Source organism: Myxocyprinus asiaticus, chromosome 16 (genome assembly GCF_019703515.2).
Source record: "Myxocyprinus asiaticus isolate MX2 ecotype Aquarium Trade chromosome 16, UBuf_Myxa_2, whole genome shotgun sequence".
Taxonomy (NCBI): Eukaryota; Metazoa; Chordata; class Actinopteri; order Cypriniformes; family Catostomidae; genus Myxocyprinus; species Myxocyprinus asiaticus.
In genome coordinates this window covers 2262811-2284953 of record NC_059359.1, presented here as the reverse complement: position 1 = coordinate 2284953, position 22143 = coordinate 2262811, and the positions used below count along the sequence as shown (strand labels likewise).

Below are 22143 nucleotides of genomic sequence, written 5' to 3'. Positions count from 1 at the left end.
CTAACTGGTCATTTTAAGTGGATGTATGAAGTCAGATGACGCATCATAAAAAATAAAAATAAATTATTTTAAAACAAATGAACACTTAATTTCATATTTTATCAAATTCATTTACATTCAGTATTGACTGAGGACTGTCAGGTGGCCACTGAACTGCAGCTGCATGTATTGTAGGAGTCAATGGGGGGCAGCACTGCAGTGAAGGGGGCAGGACCGACAGTCCCGCACCTCACACATCTTCAACATCGCAAACACAAGATCACCTCAGCAAACTCCAGCCATAAATCATCCTGCGCTGTTCTTCTCCATTATTCTCTATTCAGAGCGAATGCGACTTCGTCTAGGCGCGCGCTAAACGCTCGTCGGCATCAGGAGGATTGATCTTTTTCAAACGGGATACAATGTAACATGATTGAGTCATGCAGAAGTTCTCTTAACTGAAGAAGTGATACGATGGGGAAACTTCACTCGAAACATGGTGAGTCGCGCATCTTCTCCGCATTACATAATTCACAAACAGGCTATTGTCTCAATATTGAAAGAAAAATATATTGCCTATATCTACTGGAAATATATTGGCTATACATATAAATAAAGCCTAACATAATATGCTAAACATGTGTGAAAGCAATAGATAAATATGTATTTATAAACAATAACTCCGATTTATGTTTTTGCCATTTGGATGCAGCTTGCAAACGTCGAGAGAATCCTGAAGGTGAGTTTTTAAAACATTTGAATTTTTGTGTTTTTATAGCAACTATTGCTGACTTGGATTATGCTGAACATTACTTCATTGTTTTCAGGGGATAGTTCTGTTGTGAATGCTTTTATATCAAGAGGAGAGGGCGAGAGATTTGGCACATCTGATCCCAATCTGAAAGATTATCAGGTAATACGTTTATTTTTGTGCATTCTAACAGTTTGCCTATGAAAACACTGGATGTGTTTATTTAGTTGGTGATTCAGCCTAAGAATAATTTCATGCAGTAAAATGAAAATGTGAGGAACATTTGAATAATTCCTGACATCCTGATGGAGTCAAAGTTTTACTCACAAGTAAGCTGTTCTGTTTAGTATGCATTCAAATCTTAAATATCTTGAAAAGAGAGTGTATTAATTGCAGTCTCTGTATTGCTACACTAAAATGATACGAATCCTTGCAATCAAAATTGTGTGTAGTGAGAGATGCATGCTGTTGGTGTCAAAAGCATCTGCCTGTTACAGCAAGATTAAAATGCAATTGCTTTTATATATATATATATATATCTACAGTACTGTGCAAAAGTTTGATGCACTTGTGAAAAATGTTACATAGTGAGGATGTCCAAAAATAATGACATAAATAGTTTTCATTTATCACTTCATGTCATACAAAGTCCAGTAAACATAAAAAAGCTAAATCAATATTCGGTGTGACCACCTTTGCCTTTAAAACAGCCCCAATTCTCCTAGGTACACCTGGACACAGTTTTTCTTGGTTGTTGGCAGATAGGATGTTCCAAGCTTCTTGCAGAATTCACCACATTTCTTCTATCTATTTAGACTGTCTCAATTGCTTCTGTCTCTTTATGTAATCTCAGACTGACATGATGTTCAGTGGGGGCTCTATGGGGGCCCTGTGGGGGCCATGACATCTGTAGCAGGGCTCCCTGTTCTTCTATCTATTTAATCTGTCTCAATTGCTTCTGTCTCTTTATGTAATCTCAGACTGACACGATGTTCAGTGGGGGCACTGTGGGGGCCATGACATCTGTTGCAGGGCTCCCTGTTCTTCTATCTATTTAATCTGTCTCAATTGCTTCTGTCTCTTTATGTAATCTCAGACTGACACGATGTTCAGTGGGGGCACTGTGGGGGCCATGACATCTGTTGCAGGGCTCCCTGTTCTTCTATCTATTTAGGCTTTCTCAATTGCTTCTGCCTCTTTATGTAATCTCAGACTGACACGATGTTCAGTGGGGGCTCTGTGGGGGCCATGACATCTGTTGCAGGGCTCCCTGTTCTTCTATCTGTTTAGGCTTTCTCAATTGCTTCTGTCTCTTCATGTAATCTCAGACTGACACGATGTTCAGTGGGGGCTCTTTGGGGGCCATGACATCTGTTGCAGGGCTCCCTGTTCTTCTATCTATTTAGGCTTTCTCAATTGCTTCTGTCTCTTCATGTAATCTCAGACTGACACGATGTTCAGTGGGGGCTCTGTGGGGGCCATGACATCTGTTGCAGGGCTCCCTGTTCTTCTATTCTAATCTATTTGCAAAAGTAATGTTTGGGAGTCTAACATTTATATTTCCTATTAACACACTAAAGCTGAAGATATAATCATCTTAAGACAAATGTTTTTGTGAAGCATCTTATGTGCCTAAGACTTTTGCACAGTACTGTATACGTATATATATATATATATATATATATATATATATATATATATATAAATGCATATATTTTAATTTATATTAAACAACCAAAAGCAATTAATCTTACGGAGGCTGTTGCATGAGAAGTTGCAATATATTTCAGGCTAGTGCTGTGTATTATGAGTGTTTGTGATATTGCTTCAGATATCTGAAAAATGTTGTGAACATGCTGTGCAAGTGTAGATGTGGGCACTAGTGTTTACTGCCTACATAGGCAGCTACCTTCTAAGGCAGCATCCTAACTGGAATTGAACCTCATTAATGGGCAATTTGGAGTGCTCTACATAGGCAGCAACTCTTTGCGTCATACCTTACATGAAGTGCACAAGAAGCTCAGAATTGATTTGAGTGGTTTGGCGTTAGCATATTGCAAAGCTCATGACAGGATTTTTTTAAGCATAAAAAAAAAGTTCATTTTAATTATACTGTCTATGTTTATAAATATGTTTTTTTTTTTTTTTTGGTATAGAGTGAATTTTAAGTATGTTTATATTTAGAGGTGTGCAAAAATATTGGTTGTCCGATGCATGGCGAATTTCATTTGAAAGATCCTGATATCGATTCTTAAATCCCAAGATCGATTCGAGTAAATCACTCGCATTTGCAAGCAAATTTTGCGCTATACGACTTAAAATGTCTATGATGTGCCACTGGCTGGTAACTGTTTAGATTTTACTTTCAAGTAAAGAAGTTCAGCAGCAAGGTCCTTTCACTGCGTGTTAATAAAAGTTAATAATCCTTTATGTCTCTTTTAATAATCTTTCTGTTCTTTACAGTAAGTTGTTGATCAAAAACATAAAAATAGAAACATTTCATTCTAATCACACATCAGCACGGATGCGGTAAAGAAGCTTTGCGACTCTACTCTTGATAATTTGCGCTCAACCAAAACACTTCTGTGAGACGTTCGCTGAACTGACCCTATTCTTAAAGAGACATTACCGTTTTAAGACCCCTGTATACTTCCGTAGTTCTCATTCGTTATTCTTTCAGTGGTAAAAAGAAGTTCTAAACAGCCGAGCAATGATATAATGTTTCCAAACTTTCAGACACCCGCCACACCGCTGTGGGAGGCGTTTAGAGGAGCATTTACATATGAGGACGCTACATGTAAAACCTTAAAAATGTGATATCAATGACTTTATGCCTCATTCTATGAGTACAATTCACGAGGTCCATAAAAGAAGCTGTTTTAACCACTCGATGATGATTTAAAGTAATATATATGCAGTAGAACATTTTTTATTTGTCTTGTTTACATTCTGAATTCATTAGGCTAATGCGCTAGCATGCTATACGCTCTGTTATTGACATGATACAAAGATGAGCGTGTAAAAGTGTTAATGTGAAGAATAAAGACAAAAGAATCGAATGATGTTTGGCTTACTTTGGGCAGATGTGTACATGGCTTTTACTGCAGATGGCACATGAGTGAATGGGCACTTGAGAGTATTTGAGTAGGTTTGATTTCTTTTGTGGACTAATTAAACAAGCATAACAAAAAATCGCTGGACATAAATTTCTCTACATGAACGATCGTATAGATGTAGGTAAATTTGCACCAGCTCGCTAATAACTTTACACGCCGGTGTGTTCTTGACTGAACAACATAAACAGAATGAGCTGTCGGCCTCAAGGTAGGTGGAGCTTCAGGTCACACCTACCAACAGTAGCTGTTCTAGCTTGTATGGCACCCTGGGCAAAACCCGCTTCAACATGCCCCCAAATTTGTTGACCGTTTGGGGGTATGTGTGGGTGCCTCATGCCGCCCCCACGCAAGATGCCGCCCCTGGGCAACTGCCCATGTTGCCCATGCCTAAATCCACCACTGCCTACCGATGATGTGGACCAATGACAGTAAGAAGGTGTTAAGCAGTCAGTTGGAAGTTTTCCTAAAAGTTCACCCTGGCGAGCTGTTACGAACAACCGAAACGAACGCAAAAACACCTTCTTTTTAACATCTTGACATTATTTGTATTAATAAAAGACACCTTGACTGTTGTTCTTTATTGTATTATTTAATTTTGTTTCACGAATGAAGTTCTCTTGAACATTACGTGACCCTGGCAAAATAACGTGGCCTTATTACACGTTTTGCTGCAAGTTCTCAGTGAAATGTCCAGCGGGGGGCACCAAAAGCGAGTGAAATGGTGTTGAAATCAGACGAGGCCGAGAGTTTTTAATGAGTAAAACAAACTTCCCTAACTTTAAACTCTTAACCTAGACACGAAACAGACATCCTTAACCTAAAGCAACGCCTAAACCTAACCGATAGTTTCCAAAAACAAAATGCGAAATGAAAAGCACATTTTCTGAATCCGCCAAGTCATCTCGTGTCGCTTCTACGGCACTCTCGTCTCACGTGTCCCTTGCGTGTTTGGCTGGGCTCGATCCGTTGACATCCGATGAGCCACCGCAGGAGCTATTCATGATAGGATAAGTGTGTAAATGTAAAATGAGTCTGTAATAAAAGCGTTAAAATGTATCGTTTTTTCAAATGATGCGTTAGAGTAAAAGTGTTTAGATATAACATATCAGTGTGTGAGTAATAGTATGAAAAATAAGTGTTAATAAAGTCATAAACCGCCATAGTACCCATGATTTGTGTGAAAGTAAATGAAACGCAGAGGTGTTGCAGCGTAGTGTTCATTTCACCAGGAAACGTAGAATGCAGCCACGCAAAAGTCTGTACGCAAAAATGTAGTTATAGTAACATTCATTCTATGACACTAGTTAGTTGTAACACCAGTGATGATAAAATCAGTGACAAATTCATTTAAAAGATGATTTTGTTTTTGTCAATAGCATCACAAAACATGCACCACTGATCAGACTAAAATCAATAAATCATAAGCTAAATGCATTCTTTTCCCATAAAAATCTTTCACATGAACATGTAACACCAATGACCTATTGAAGTGAACTAAGTGAAAAAAATCACAGTTAAAATGCAAATTAATAACTTGTTCATTTTGGCGAGAAAGTCCCTATATGCACATTTGAGCAGCCTCTTGTTCCTCTGAACTTTGACCTTGGATGTTTTTTTATTTTTTCACAACGTATTGTATTTTCAAAATGCATTTTTTTTAATATCATTGATAACATCAATGACATGAAATCAAGGGACAAACATTTTTTTTAAATTATTGATTTTTTTATTTTTTTATTTTGGTGTTGTTGCACGCTTGTTAGGTTTTAAAAGTCAAATGACATGTTTGTCACCATATTTTGATAATGACCCGTAAATTCTTGCAAATAGTACAGATAATTCACGGAAACAACATGTAACTATATATATATATACCTGTATACTCTATATAGAGTATATACCTGTGTGTGTGTGTGTGTGTGTGTGTGTGTGTGTGTGTGTGTGTGTGTGTGTGTGTGTGTTGTGTGTGTTTGTGTGTGTGTGTAAATATATGCTGTGTATATTCAATTTCAAAAAAGGTTTATTGATTGAATACATGGAATTTGTACATTTTTAAAAAGCTAAAATGTGACCAAAATGATGAGTCTAATGATCAAATAAAATTGGTAAAATGTATATTTTCGTAATGTACCATGTTAAAAGTTCCCATGTATAATTAACAGAATTAGCTGGGAGACAATTTATTTGATATGAAATCAAAAAAGGACATTATAACTAACAAATACCCAAATGATCTGAAATCAAGAGCTTGTGAATCTGAATCGAATTAACAATTTATAGTAAACATTTATAAAAACATTTTATAGATATTTTCCATTGGAATTATGGGCAGGGTTCCCACGGTCATGGAAAACCTGGAAATATCAGGGAATTTGAACAAGCCTGGAAAAGGCAAGGAAATTAATTCAATCTGAAAGGTCGTGGAAACATCTTGGATAGTGAATATACATATTTCTAGTTTTTTCCTGCTCTAAAATATTTTCTCAGCTGAATATTGCTTTTGTGTAGGGCAAAACTCCAAACCTTGCCATAACTGTTCTTTTCTATTAAATAGTTTAAACGGTTCTTAAATGAGTCTAAATTATTCATTAGCAAATCGGTCTGAATCATTATTCAGATTATTACAGTTCTATATCCAGTAGTCACAAACGCCTGGAAAAGTTATGGAAATTCATCAGTCAAAAAAGGTGGGATTGCCTTCTCTCTGAAGGATACATGTGATGCTGCCTTTAAAGTTTGGCCCGAAGAGTTATCTTCAAAGGCAGCATAGTCGTGCCTTTTATACACAAATTTTAAGCATCTCAAAATATACTATCAGCTGTAAACTTTTTCCCCGCATCATGGTCGATTTGCTCGAGAATCTAGAACGGAGCAATACCGCTGAAGTAACAGCTTGCGGCGAACCGTGCATAATTCTGCTGCCAAAGACCACATTCACACTACTGAGAAATCATCATTACACCAACTCAAACAAACACCTGCGAGTGTGTGTTCACAGGGCCGTGCAACGACATGTCGAGTTCCTTAAGATGTCAAACGCTGCTGTTGATTTTGTCATCTTTGGCTCTGGGACAGCACCTCGGTGGTGGTTCCCAAGAGGTATGGATGGGTTTTGACAGCTTGTTCCCTGTGGGGACATTTGGCAGTGGGACATCCATCCATATAGGCACTGTTACATCAGTGTAGAGGACATGCGCTCAGACGCTGGATGTTGGCAGAATGAGAGGCTTCTATGTCTCTCAATACATCTCATTATCATGTCCGACTGTGGCATTTCATTTCATCACTTCCTGTTATACCCCTTTTCCATTCTGAATTTTGAAAACATATTTTTTACATTAAAAATAATCTGATTCAGTGTATTTTAGGGGTGGGAATCAGCAGCGACCTGACAATAAAATAATATATTGATATCTCGGTCATGATTCGATATTATTGTGATTCTTTGTTTAGTGTATTGTGAATTCAAACTGATATATTGCAATCTTTTAAGTGTTGATGTGGAGTAGTTTACTAAAAGTAGTGACACTACTAACAGTAGCTCAGCTCAGCTGTTTTCATAGTAGTGCCACTTTTCGAGTAAAGAGCGACATTTTCCATTCTGTTGTGGATTTACTTTGATGTTTAGAGTCATTGTTCTGCTTCATCACCCAACTTCTACTTAGCTTCAGCTGGCACACAGCCACCCTGATATTATCCTGTAGGATATCTTGATTAACTTGGGAATTCATTTTTCCCTCTGATGACAAGCGTCCAGACCCCGAAGCAGCAAATCAGCCCCAAATCATGATGCTCCCTCCACCGTACTTCACCGTTGGGATGATGTTTTCATGTTGGTGTGCAGTGCCCTTTTTACGCCATACGTAGTGATGCGTGTTCTTCCCAACAATTCAACCTTAGTTTCATCAGTCCACAAAACATTTTCCCAGTAGCGTTGTGGAGGGTCAAGGTGGTCTCAGGTGTGCAATGTTTTTGTTGGAAAGCAGCGGCTTCCTTCGTAGTGTCCTGCCATGGACACCATACCTTTTTAATGTTTTCCGTATAGTAGACTCATGAACAGAGATGTTAACCAGTTTCAATGATTCCTTCAAGTCTTTAGCTGGCACTCTAGGGTACTTTTGTACCTCATTGATCATTCTGCGGTGTGCCCTTTGAGTCATCTTGGCTAGACGGCCACTTCTAGTGAGAGTACCCATAGTACTAAATCATGTCCATTTATAGACAGTTTGTCTAACTGTGGACAGATGAATATCTAAGCTCTTCAAGATAACTTTATAACCCTTTCCAGCATTATGCAAAGCAACCATTCCTGATCGTAAGTCTTCTGAGGCATGGTCCACATCAGCAGACGCTTCTTGTGAATAGCAAACTCAAAATGTTTGAGTGCGTTTTATAAGTCAAAATAGCTCTAACCCACACCTCCAATCTCGTTTCATTAATTGGATGCATAGGGGTTCACATACATTTTCCAGCCTACACTGTGAATATTTGAATGATGTATTCAATGTGTACAAGAACAATACAATAATGTGTGTGTTATTAGTTAAACAGATTGTGTTTGTTCATTATTGTAACTTAGAAGAAGATCAAACCAGATTTTAAGACAAATTTACACATAAATGCAGGTAATTCCAAAGGGTTCACATACTTTTTCTTGCCACTGTAACTATAGTTATAATTATTTTATAAAAATAATGTTTCATCTTTATTTTTCCTTAAAAGTATCATCCTCAAGCTGTAATAAAAAATACAGTTTCTGGTTGGAGACCAGCATGTTTTGCCGCCCGATGCGGATTTTTCAGGCTCAGAACCGCCTTTTCTGCAGTGCAAACATGCAGAACACTTACAGATTAGGCACCTATATGGAAAAGGGGGCATTAGTGAAGGCTGAGAGGTTAGTAAGGTCTCTATTACTCCATTAAAAGTATTTTCCCGACAAGAATGGGAGAGTTATTTGGGAATATTTGACAGTGCCCTTAAGGGGATACCGCCACCCGCACAGGGCACATCTACATTAGTAGGCAGGACCCAGGTTTGATTTAATCAAAGTTTTGGCACCAATTTATGTTTTGTCAGTCATCAACTACCTGAAAGACTCTTTGAATGTGTGAGTAAGAGTTCAGGAGGCGTTTGATTGAAGATAAGAGTTTATGTTGTTTATTTAACTTTGTAGGGTTGAAGTGAAAGATGTGACCGTGTTATTAAGAGCATTGTCACACCATAAAAGTATTGTAAAAGTGGTATATGCAACTATACACTATATTCCAAGTCTTCTGAAACCATATAATAGATTTGTGTGAGAAACAGACCAAAATTTACGTGCACACATTCACTTGTTGCAGTCATTTAAACTGTGATTGTCTTTGTAGTTCTGTTTATAATAATGCATCTTGCATTACCTACTGGCATAAAAGTGTGATTTTCAAAAATTGTTATGAAAAAAATAAATGAACAAATCTGAACTAATCTTTTTATATATATTTTTTATTTTATTTATTTATTTTACCAGGGTTATTCTGTTGCAATTAAAATTTCTCTCTCAAATTACTGATAATGACACACAGACAAACATCATCTGGAGTTAATTCACTCCACTAAATGACGACCATAGAAAAATGTGACATTTATTGTAATAAAAAAAAAAAGGAAAACAAAGTTACGCTTAAAACATTAAAGTCCCTGTATACATATGTTAGGCATATGAGGTATCATTTGAAAGCTTAGAATCTGAAATGTTCAGAGATAACCATCTTTTCTGTATTTATGTTATTTAAAATAACAAAATAAGCCCTAAAATCATTTGCGTTGAAAATTAGCGCCCCCTAGTGGTAACGGGGTAGAAATATTTATATGAAAATAAAAGCCTCTCACATAGCAACTAAATGGACAAGTCATATATCAAATGAAAGCTCTCATTCTCAGGAATGTGACTATAAAGGTAATTTTGTTGCACTAATACCACAGTTCGAAAGATTTTCAAAAGAATCACAAAGTGAAATATGAAATAATACAAATCTCTTTTATGCTCCGATAACTGCCGCTGTAAGCCCCAAATATCTAAAAACTTTATATCTGATTTTACCTTAGAAAGTTCTCTAAAACATTTGCCATTTTTCACTTGTCTGTGAGCTTGCTTGGCTGAATAATCCAATATTATATCTTAGATGTCCAGAACAAGATATGCCATCCAGCAGGAAAAGCATGCAGAACAAATCATCAGAAAAATATGTTATCGACTATTAATGATAAAATGTTGTGATGGAATATGAAAGAGCAAAAAAACTTTTTTCTAGTGCTTTCTGCCATCTAGTGGAATAAAATGAGACTTTTTAAAGTGAGATATAGTGAACAGAACCTGAATTACATGTTTACAAAGTTAGGACAACAACAAATGTTTTTTTTTTTTTTTTCTCAAAAAAACTTTGTTTATCATAAGATTATAAACACATACAACATTATTTATGAATAACTGGAGTCTTTTTTTTAAATTTGGGTGGTTCTCTGAACAATAAGACCAATTTTTTGCAATTAGTCCACAGTATGTGTGAACGGTGAGCTTTTACATTTGAGTGTGAAAAATTGCGGGCGGCAGCCCAAAAATGCCCCAGAGTTTAAGAGGTTAAACAGTTCTTTTTATATATAGTTTTATAAGTGTGTTTATTATAGAAAATGACAATATTCTGAATGAATATAAGCTGGCTATCTTGAATGATGTAAAAATAGTAAAAGAATAAATAATAGTTCTATGCTAAAGAGTGAAATACATTAAATGTGCACATCTAATAGTGTCATTGGGGGCTGAGCCCCCCTAAGATTGAAATCCTAGAATCGCCCCTGTCAGTGACATTTGGAAGTGGTCGATAAAACACGTATGACCACTTCGAACTCGTAGTGTAAACACTAATCAGTTCAAATAGCGTTCCAATAGCAGCGAAGTGCAGCTTACTCAATTGTCAAACAACCACTGCACTAAAACCAGAGCTTATCTGCGGCTATAACAGGAAAAAAGATCCCATCGAAAAATATAAAAACGCGAAAACACGTTCATGCACAAGAACTTCATGGAACTTTTTTAAGTGTGTCTGATATCAACTTGTGGTGACAAAGATGCAAAGCACACACAACTGAAGCTCAGTTCATACAGGTTATCCACTCAAATAATGGTGAAAACGGCTCTAAACGTCATGTTTGCGCTTATATTAAAGGAACGGTCTGGGTTCAATACAAGTCAAGCTCGATCAACAGCATGTGTGGCATAAAGTTGATAACCACAAAAATGAATTTTGACCTTTTCCTCCTTTTCTTTAAAAAAGCAACATACAAAAAAAAATCGAGGTCATAGTGAGGCACTTACAATGGAAGTCAATGGGGCCAATTTTTGGAGGGTTTAAAGGCAGAAATGTGACACTTATAATTTTATAAAAGCACTTACATTAAATCGTCTGTTAAAACTCTGAGCTGTAAAATTGTTTAAATCATCACTTTTGCAGGATTACAGGGTTACATCGCCATGGCAATGAAGTATAATATTGGATATAACTTTACTCAGAAAAGGTTAATAAGCAATTTTATCACACTAAAATCATGTTAGTTAATATCTAGAATATGTAGTATAATTACTAGGGCTGTCGATTTAACGTGTTAATTCAGTGCGATTAATTATATAAAAAATAACAATAACAAGTTAACAAAATAATAAGGAATATTCCTGAGCAATTCAAGCTTGTAGTACCACCTGTTTTCTCCAGGGGGCAGTAAGCGAACCTCGCTGTATAGGCAACGAGCAGCTTATACAGAGAGCAAACCAACCTTTCAGCAGACAACATAAGATGAGAACTTGTTCTTGTGTACAAACACAGCTTGATGGAGCACAAATCCGAACACAGGGATCTCAAGACGTGTTTTTCTAAGTATTAATCTATGTTTAATTTGACACAGCGACCTAAAAATGGTATGTTTATGACATAATGCAACCAAGACGCTCCAAAAGCATCCGTCGGTCTGACGCAGGTGTAGATTGACGCGTCCTTAAACAAGCCCTCATAATAAATCTCAAACTGATTGATGAATTCAGTTGCAAAATGGATTGCTGTGAACTGTAGGCCAATGATTGGCTTATGTTCAATAATATGCAAATAAACAATATATTGAATTCTAAAGTCACTTTTTGTATCGTCTTATCAACTCGTCTGCCACAATAATGAAATGCATTTTAATCATCTGAATATTATGTTTTTATAATATATATATTATTTGTAATTATTTAAATATAACTATTTATAATTATTTAATCATTACAGATTTAATTATTCTTATTTTAGGGGCTTTCCCAGCAAATATTTATATATGCGATTAATTGCGATTATTTCTATTATTAAACGGCACAGCATTTAATTAATTCGATTACAAATTTTAATTGATTGACAGCCCTAATAATGATCTAATTATAATTAAGTATAGAAAAATGTATAATTAATTAGTATAATACCAGTGCACCACTTTTTTTGTGCTTTATTATATTTCAGTACTACGCTGATATAATGATTGATGTTTGTCGTCATGAAATCAGAGACCCTCCTCTAGAAAACTAAACAGAAGTGGTCAACAAAGACGCGTATGAAGACCTGGTTGAAACGGTGATGTGTCTCGCATCCTAACACCAGGTGTAAACACAGCCAGTGCTGCTGTGTCGCTTTTTTTATTTGAGGTTATTTTTAGTACTGATGGACATTATGCCACAAATGCTGTCGTTAGAGCTTAGCTTGTAAGTTAATGGAGACGAGGGAATGTGTCCAATAATTGTGTCTGACTGCCTTTTAAAGTCAGCTTTAGGATTTGGGAGGCAGGTAAAATCCCGATGGCCTCAGATTAGAAAGGGCCAAATCCATTGTTTGGTCAGACCTCCTCCCCTCCGGCCCATTGTCAGAGAAGTAGAGAGCGAATGGATTCCCGAGCTGCCTGACTGCAACTTCAAAGCGTAGAGCTGCGAGTTATTAAAGCTGTGATATCATTGGAGCCACAGGGGTGTCGTCCCGTGTATCGGGGGGGTGGGCAAATGGACGAACAACCCCGGGGGGTGAGACAGACGCTTGAGTGTCCCGAGGGTCTTCCTGGTTAGGATTACTCCCAAATATTAACTCTAAAAGCCATTTGTGTTCAATGGTCAGTAATGGCCTTTTCATTAGCTGCAGTCAGATGTTTACTTTGAAGGAATAGTTCATACAAAATTGAAAATTCGGTACAAATACTTTGTTACTGTACTTGGGTACAGTTTTTGAACATTTCTACAGACGCTTTCGTTACTTTTGCAACTGAATATCGAAAAAAAAAACATAAACTGTATACGGCTCAGTGATAGTGATGTCCGTTACAGTGTTATTATCGTTAATAAAACAAAATGCAAAAATATTTTTTTAACTGAAATAAAAATGACAAATAAAAAAATAAAAAAATGAACTAAATTAAAATACTTTTTCATCACTCCAAAATTAATTAAAATCTAATAAAAATGACCTTGAATCAATCTGAGTTTTAACCCTCCTATTGCGTTCGGGTCATTTTTGACCCAGGAGAGGTAGATCATTTTTAAAGACCACATAGTTTTTAGTGCGGGAACCAAACTTTGAGACTTTGTCAAGACTATTAAAATACACATAATAATTTATTTTCAAATTTTTTATTAAAACTGTTTAAGAGATATAACCATTAAAAATAAATAAATAAATAAATAAATGCATTCACGGGTCAATTTTCACAGTTGTTTTGATAAAGTTTAGTTGAAAAAATAAATACGTTGACCACCAAGTTGTATGAAGCAGTTATAAGTAATAGGAAATTAATTCAAATAACTAATACATCTCATATTAGATGTTAATATAAATTGTATATTATGTTATATTTACCACTGAAATAAAGATGTCTTCACAAGTGTCACACTGCTTTTGCTGTAGTTAATGTACATTTTGAAATGTAAAGAATTTATACACTTTATTATTTAAAAAAAAAATGGCATATTAATTAATAACTTTTATATTTGACAGTTAACATGCCAAAAATATGAATACATGTATGAACAGTTAAGGACTTATTAATGACTTACAATATAGTTTAAGATGAAAGTCATCGGGTTATGAATCATTTATAAGCTTGAATTCCACCGGGTCAAAATTGACCCGCAAATGCAAAAGGTGTATGCAGATAGGAGGGTTAACTTTTGATACACAATAGGGTGAATATGGGCAAATTTTTGGAAACTTTACTTTTCTTGGCACTTTTAATTTTGATTCAAATGCCACATAACCTGACTTTATACCTTAGTGAAGAAATACTCAAGACTGGAAAGAAGAACCTTTGAAGACCTTCGTTTGACCAATTCCCAGATTTTTTAAGGCAGTATTGGTAAAGTGGGACACAGAACAATGATAGGAAATATCTACAAATCATTTGGAATTAATTTTTTACATTTTCTTACACACTTTCAAGTCATAAACCATCATATGTAATATTTACAAACATTAAGTCGACTTTTACTTTTTTATAATTTCAGTCATTTTCTTTACCGTTGCTTTTCCGGCCTGTGGTCATATGCGCTCTGCCACAAATCCCAGTGTAAAAATCTTCTGTTTAAAACCTCAAGAAGTTAATTGTTTACTTCCCAAAGATTAGTTTAGTAATGGAAATTAAAGGAAATACATATGGATACAATGAGGATCAAGCTTAACTGTTCCACTTTACCCATCTCCGTTCTATATTATAACATTTGAAACATTTACAATCCACCTTAATTAAACATGAAAATGCCAGTAGATGGAGTTAACACAGGACCACCCTGAGAAATGTAATGACCTTAGACATTTTAAATTATATCAGTGAACGCTTTAGCTTCGGCAGCTATAAAATACTAAAACTAAAATAAAAACTAAAACTAGAAAACACTGAGAAAACGAAAACTAAACTTAAACTAACAGAAAATGACAGATATGCAAACGAATCGTTTAGATTGAGTGTTTTGTTCAGTTTGATTCTTTTGAATCGGTCAAATTGATTCAAAAAGCAGACTGAATGATTAATTTAGCGAATCGATTCAGGAATCTGATTCGGACAGCACATGTTTTGACTTCACTTCTGAATCTAAAGAGACCAGATCTATGTTTTTGACCAGAAATTAACTTGTACATTTTTGTCTTAAACATTATGAACATCGTCAAATACTACTGAAGTTATGCGCGATAAGGTTTGTCCTCGAGAACGGTTCATATCTGTGATATTTAACCGATTATAAAATGCAGTTACCATTTTACCAAGGCACCATGAATCAATAATGCACTCATGAAAAATGATTATCTTACTGTAAAGCCATTATTTTTGATGCTTAAGTATATTTAAAATTGTAGCATTTTTCTCGTTAACTACTTTTACTTAACCCTTTAAACTCTGTCCTAACTTTGTAAACATGTAATTCTGGTTCTGTTCACTCTATCTCACTTTGAAAAGTCTCATTTTATTCCACTAGGTTGCAGAAATCACATTCCATCACAATATACAGATCTGAAATGTAGGTGGCGCTCTATCGCATTTTACCTCTCACAAATGTGCTCGTCCATAGACATTCAGTCTAATTTTCAGTTCAAGCACCACCCTCATTATTTAATTGAATATCTTGGCCTCTGAGTGGACTACAAGCTCAATCTAGGGGTCATTAGAAAGCCCGTTGTGATAATATATAAAATTTGACCATTAATTGTCGAAAACATATTTCTGATTATCGTTTTTGCATGCTTTTCTTTCTGGATGACATATCTTGTTCTGGACATCTAAGATATAACATTGGATTATTCACACAAGCAAGCTCACAGACAAGTAAACAGTGGCTCATTGTTTAGAAACCTTTCTAAGGTAAAAGCAGATATAAATCTTTTAGCTATTTGGGGTTTACAGCAGCAGTAATCGGTGCATAAAAGAGACATTTGTATTTGATGACTTACAGATATCATATTTCACTTTGTGATTCTTTTGAAAATCTTTCGAACTGTGGTATTAGGGCAACAAAATAATCTGTACAGTCACATTCCTGAGAGTGAGAGCTTTCATTTGATATATGACTTGTCCATTTAGTTGCTATATGAAGGACTTTCATTTTCATATTAATATTTCTACCCTGTTACCTCTTGGGGTGTTAATTTGTGACGAAAATGTTTGAGGCCTTATTTTGTTATTTTAAGTAACATAAATGCAGAAGTGATGTTTATCTCTAAAAAGGTGAGATTCTAAGCTTTCAGATGATACCTCATATGCCTGACTTATGTATACGGAAACTTTAACGTTTTAAGCGTACACTTTTTTTTGCAATATAGCGCCCCCCTATGGATCCGCTGGCAAGTCCATAGAGTTTAATATCGTTACTTTTTACTAAAGTATGATGATTAGGTGCTTTATACAACACTGTTCTGAATCCGTATGACTTTTTCCTGTGGAACTCAAAATGAGTCATTTTGAAGAATCTGCGCACAGCTCATAGTGACCATATCTGTCAAGCTTCAAAAGGACTGTAAAGGAGCATAAAAGTATCCTAAAAGTGGTCCATATGACTCGGAATCTATATTCCAAGACTTCTGAAGTCATACCACAGATTTGTGTGAGTTACAGACTAAAATGTGAGTTGTTTTTAACTGAAAACTTCTAAAATAAAAAATAGTGGCTGTGGCACCACCTGGATTTCAATCTCAATGGTCTCATGACGCCAAATCTGATTTGTTTGGGAGAGGAAGATTTTCAGTGAATAACTACTTAAATCTCAGTCTTTTCTGCACACAAACCTGTTATAATGGCTTAGAATATAGTCATATGGACTACTTTTATTGTGCTCATATAGAGTTTCAGCCATGACATGGTCACTATTAACTGTTGTTGAATGAAAATGTTCTTCAGAAATTATTTTATGTTCCACAGAATAAATAGCAGCATGCAGGTTTGGAACGACATGAGGGTGAGTAAATAATACCGGAATTTATATATATATATCTATTTGTTTTTACAGAGAGCTGTCAGGGAGGTACGTGCTTCAGATTAAAGCATGTTGAGTGATAGTGGCAAATATACGGAGCAGCAAATGTGGTAATTATGGACTTGGTCACAGAGGTGACTGTTGGCTGATCAAAGACATTCACTGGAAAAACAGTCTTTGTTTTTGTTCCTCAACAGAGACCACGATAGGGAAAGAATGAGTTGGCGGGTTTCGAAAGAGGAGAATTTGAACGATCATCGCAGGTGTTCAAATCTTACCTGTGTAAACACCTGGCTCGAGGTTAGAAAGATCTTTAGAGGCAAGATCATAATGAACAGTCAATATGAGAAGCCAAAATAGCAGTCGCACAGAATGTTGTTGGAAGCCTGGACAAGAGGCGCCTCTGTGAAAACCAGCGCTTGATTCCAGCCCGGTGCTGAGGTGGAGACCGCCCTCCAAAGACTCACCATTCTTAAAGACTCTGTGAGGGTGCAGTGTACTTCAATACTGGAAACATCAACAGTCCGACACACTGGCTGCTTCTTTGCCTCGCTGGATGCCCAAATAATGACACACACCAGCTCAACTTTTCAACGCCCCTTTTGTCTTAAAAGTTCCCAAAGCATGAAGCTGTTAACACAGACGGGACAGGCGTGTGCACAATCTGAAAGTGCATGGGTGGGTGGGCACGTTATAAACCCTATCATATTGGCTCATGAATAATAATGCCCTGTTCACAATGACAGTAAGTTTATTACTGGAGGTCTCTGTACTATTCTAACATCATTGGTGGGCTGCACAACTGACCATAGTGTTAGAAAATCTGATTACACACGAAATGTATTGCTGATAAAAATACAATGTTATTCTAATAATATGACAAAGAATCGATTTTCTTGCTGCTAATAATGAGCATTCTGGAAGGTAAAAGCGTTTGGTTATCAATTTCAGCAGTACATAATATAAACAAGATGAACGATTATCTATATAAGAAACAAACTCGCTCAGAATTAAGAATTAATTTTGATGTTTTCCATGCATAATTTCTAATCATATCCATGTGTCTCTCATGAAAATGAGATAAGACGTTGCGCACAAATGTTGCGCTGTGCCAAGCCCAACATCACATTATTTCAATAAGCAAATAGTTGTGGCAGGGCGGAGGGCGGGGCCGGGTCGTGATTCCGCACATCCGGCCCCTAACTAGGCTGATTAAGCCCGAGAGGGATAAAGCCGACCGGAGATGGCAGTGCGACAGAGTGAGAGTTACGGACAGCTGTCCGACACCTGGGTGTGTTTGTCTTTTTGGTTAAGTTTATTATTAAAATATTATTTATATTGTCAAGCCGGTTCTCGCCTCCTCCTTTCCATTGATGTGTTACACTGGTGCCGAAATCCGGGAAGGAGGAGGGATGCGCCGTAGTAGAGTCCTCGCCACTACCATCCACCCCAACGGAGCAGCCGCGGCCATCTGCGGGGGGACGGAGGAGCCCGGCCGCCTGAGAGTGGAGGAACGGCCACCGACCACGAGAGGAGGAGGGGCTCCTAACCAACTGCCTGGAGCGGTCAGGGCCACTATCAGGGGCGGAGGAGACCCCTACCAGCCGCTGAAACGCGACGGGGTCTGAGACCGCCGACCGAGAGCGGGGAGGGGCTCCTGGCCGACCGTCAGGAGTGGGAGGACCGTTGCCAGGGGTGGGGGAGACCCCTTCTGTCCACCGGAATGTGGCGGGTCGTTCCATCAGGGGCCAGAGGACTGCCTCCGATCCGTCCGGGTTGACGCGGCTGTCGTCCACTAGAGAGTGGAGGAGTGGCCGAGGACCAGGCTACGGCGTATCGGAGAACCGGTGAGTAAATTTTTTTTCCTTTCTCTCTCCTGCTGCCGCTCCGCGTTGGCCTTTCCCTTTCTTTTAAATATTATTATTATTATTAATTTTTAAGTTGGTATCATCACCGTTACGGTGTGTATGTACCGTGTTTTTATTATTGTTGTTTCCCTCCCCTTGTCCCCTCCCAGTTCCAGGAAGATGGGGATGACCTGCTGGCAGACGGGGCCGGAAGGGCACGCACCCCCCCCCCCCCCCCCCAGGGGAAAGGGGTGGGGGGGGTGTACGTCATGCTGGGGGCACCCCGGCCTGAGAGAATAAGGGAGGAATGTGGCAGGGCGGAGGGTGGGGCTGGGTCGTGATTCCACACACCCGGTCCCTAATTAGGATGATGAAGCCCGAGAGGGATAAGGGCAACCGGAGACGGCAGTGCAACAGAGAGAGAGTTACGGACAGCTGTCCGACACCTGTGTGTGTTTGTGCTTTTGGTTAAGTTTATTATTAAACCTTTATTTATATTATCAAGCCGGTTCTCGCCTCCTCCTTTCCATTGAACAGTGTTACAATAGTTTTTACTTGTTTTGAGCTTAAACTTTACTAAATGTTGTTAGATTTATATAGTTTCTCTTCAGCTTCTTAAGTAAATGTATTCAAGGAAGTTTAGACATTTTTCTGGAAAACGAGACAAAAATACTGAGTTAGAAAAGTTTATTTTATTTTATGCAGTGCACTAGTTTCTTTATATCCTAGATATTTCAAGATAATGTAGTTATCTGTTATCTGTAATCTCACATTTATATTTTGAAATGAGATTTCTCATCTTCAGTCCAATTTTTTTTTTTAAAGAATTATGCTTGAAAAATGGAATAAATAAATGCATAAATTAAATCCATGAAATTTAATCGAGTAATCTTCAAAACAAAATATATATATATATATATATATATATATATATATATATATATATATATATATATATATTAGGTTATTAATTTTATTTTGTTAAAAATTTAAAAAAAAATTATGAAATTGACATTTTTTTACAGAACTGTATACTGATACGATAACTGATGCCTCTGGCATCTTACTCATATGTTAACTTTGATTCAGCAATATTTGCTTTGGAAAAGTGTTGTGGATATCTGGCCTATTTTAAGAGTGTTATATCTTTCTCCTTGAGCTTTTCTCATGTTCTCTGACTTGGATCAAATGGAGGACTTCTGAATAAACTTTTCAGAGAAATCTAACAAAATTTGGTGGCTTTTTTGCTTAACACAAGAAAAGAATATTTGCCAAAGCAATAAGAAAAATAAACTTGTTTTGCCTTTGAATCGAGTTTTTTTTTCCACACCCCAATGGTAAAATATATATTTTTTCCTCCCCTTTTCTCCCCAATTTTGGAATGCCCAATTCCCAATACGCTCTAAGTCCCCGTGGTGGCGTAGTGACGCTCCTCAATCCGGGTGGCGGAGGACAAATCTCAGGTGCCTCCGCGTCTGAGACCGTCAATCCGTGCATCTTATCACATGGCTTGTTGAGCGCGTTACCACGGAGATGTAGCGCATGTGGAGGCTTCACGTTATTCTCTGCGGTATCCACGCACAACTCACCACGCGCCCCACCGAGAGCGAGAACCACATTATAGCGACCACGAGGAGGTTACCCCATGTGACTCTACCCTCCCTAGCAACTGGCCAATTTGGTTGCTTAGGAGACCTGGCTGGATTTGAACTCGCGACTCCAGGTGTGATAGTCAGCGTCAATACTCGCTAAGCTACCCAGGCCCCAATTTTTCTTGTTTTAAGCATAAACCTCATGAAATTTTATTAGATTTTTCTGAAAACAAGGCAAAATGTCTTATGTGATTTTGCTTCTCAAGAAAAGTGGTCTTTTGATTAATAATGCATTAATAATTTTTTAATAATGTTTTATTAACAAAAATGCTCTGTACTATTACTCGTAATTAATACTCGGTATTATTTGATTAATTACTGCTGTCATAATCAACAGAATATTAACACAAAGATCTTTTTTTAATAAAAGAATTGCTTAAAAAAACTGTGTGGGTGATTCTCACAAAACCTGTCTAGAATAAATGAAACATTAAATGTACAGAATTAAGACTATTTTTAGAGCCATTTAAGATTTTTTACATTGTGACATTATTTTCGTGACAGTTACACACATTTTACCACCCGATTCTTATTACCGCAATGCGAAAAAGGACTGTCATTGTGACATTTTCATTACTTTAACATGAAAGAAATGATCAGTGATTTAAATTGTAAAGTATTCATACTTCGTTGTGGTACTCCCTTGGCACTGCCTTTCATTTTCACTGATTTCAATTAAAAATTGTTCAACAGCATTGTTTTTTACTGTTATACTATAAAAAAATATCTGTTATGGTAATGAGAATCATGATTACAAACAATAGGAAATAGGGACAGACGGATATATCGGTTTTACCAATTAATCGGTGCCGATAGTTGCTTTTTGGAAATGTCCGTTATCGGCAAAAATGTATGCCAATATTTTATTTATTTTTTGATGGGGGGAAACGTGCCCCATCAGCACATAAATAGTGTGTATGCACATACATAAATGAATATATTGTGAATAATAATAAACCTTATTCCTCTAACCTCATCTGGTGAAATATAAATATACAAAACCCTTTATCTGGTGAATAAATAGGCTATAAAATGCTAAATGTTTACATATAGTGCACTGCAATGGAGCCAAGTCTATATCATTTCAAAATAAGAGTCCCCAGTGTATTTTGGGCTTGTTTATATTTGGTAATGCACCAATTCTTAATTTATTTTTTATGCTCATTATTGGGGTTTGTGCCCATCATAGAAAGGAAAGACTAAGACATTTTTTCTATTTTAAAAACTATTGGCTGATTAATCAGTTATCAGCATTTTCCAACACCTTAGTTATCAGTATTGGCAAAATCCACTATCGGTCGACCTCTAATGGTAATAGTAAAAGTAAAGCGTCCAGACACTTTGCAGTAATGAGAATTGGGGGTAAAATTGGCCCTACAAATAGGATTCATTTTCTATATGTCAAATATAATATCAAATTGATGGGTTAAATATGACCAGGACATTTACTTGACAGGTATCGTGAGACTCACCTGTGCGCTGAAGTAGTGCAACTGCACGGCTGATTTTGCACCCAAAATTTACTGTAATTGCAGGTTCTTTTGCCTTGTTATTGACCCTGGCGCTCCACTTTTATTCAATAATCGAGATTCTCTTGGTCAAAACAGCTTCTGTCATAGTTCCGAGGAAGATTAAGTCGTGTTATGTTTTTAAGAGTTTTTTGTACTTTTTTGATTTTTTTATTTTAAATTGGCTCCACTAAAAGGAGAGCTGCGAGCCTTCATCTCTGAATGAAAAGCATGTGGCAGCCGTCCAGAACAGCGGGCTGTTTCAGCACGGCCCCAGCGCACATCTG

The 22143-nt window shown here is 36.9% G+C and overlaps 1 protein-coding gene across 1 annotated transcript in view; it reads left to right on the top strand.

The window, feature by feature from the left end:
- Positions 1-252: 252 nt before the first annotated feature.
- Positions 253-22143, top strand: part of LOC127453659 (protein naked cuticle homolog 2-like) — a 64402-nt gene continuing 42511 nt past the window's right edge. The window contains exons 1-3 of the mRNA XM_051720222.1: positions 253-478; positions 692-718; positions 807-892. Coding sequence (XP_051576182.1) covers positions 454-478; positions 692-718; positions 807-892 — 138 coding nt within the window. The 5' untranslated portion in view covers positions 253-453. The remainder of the gene's footprint in view (positions 479-691; positions 719-806; positions 893-22143) is intronic.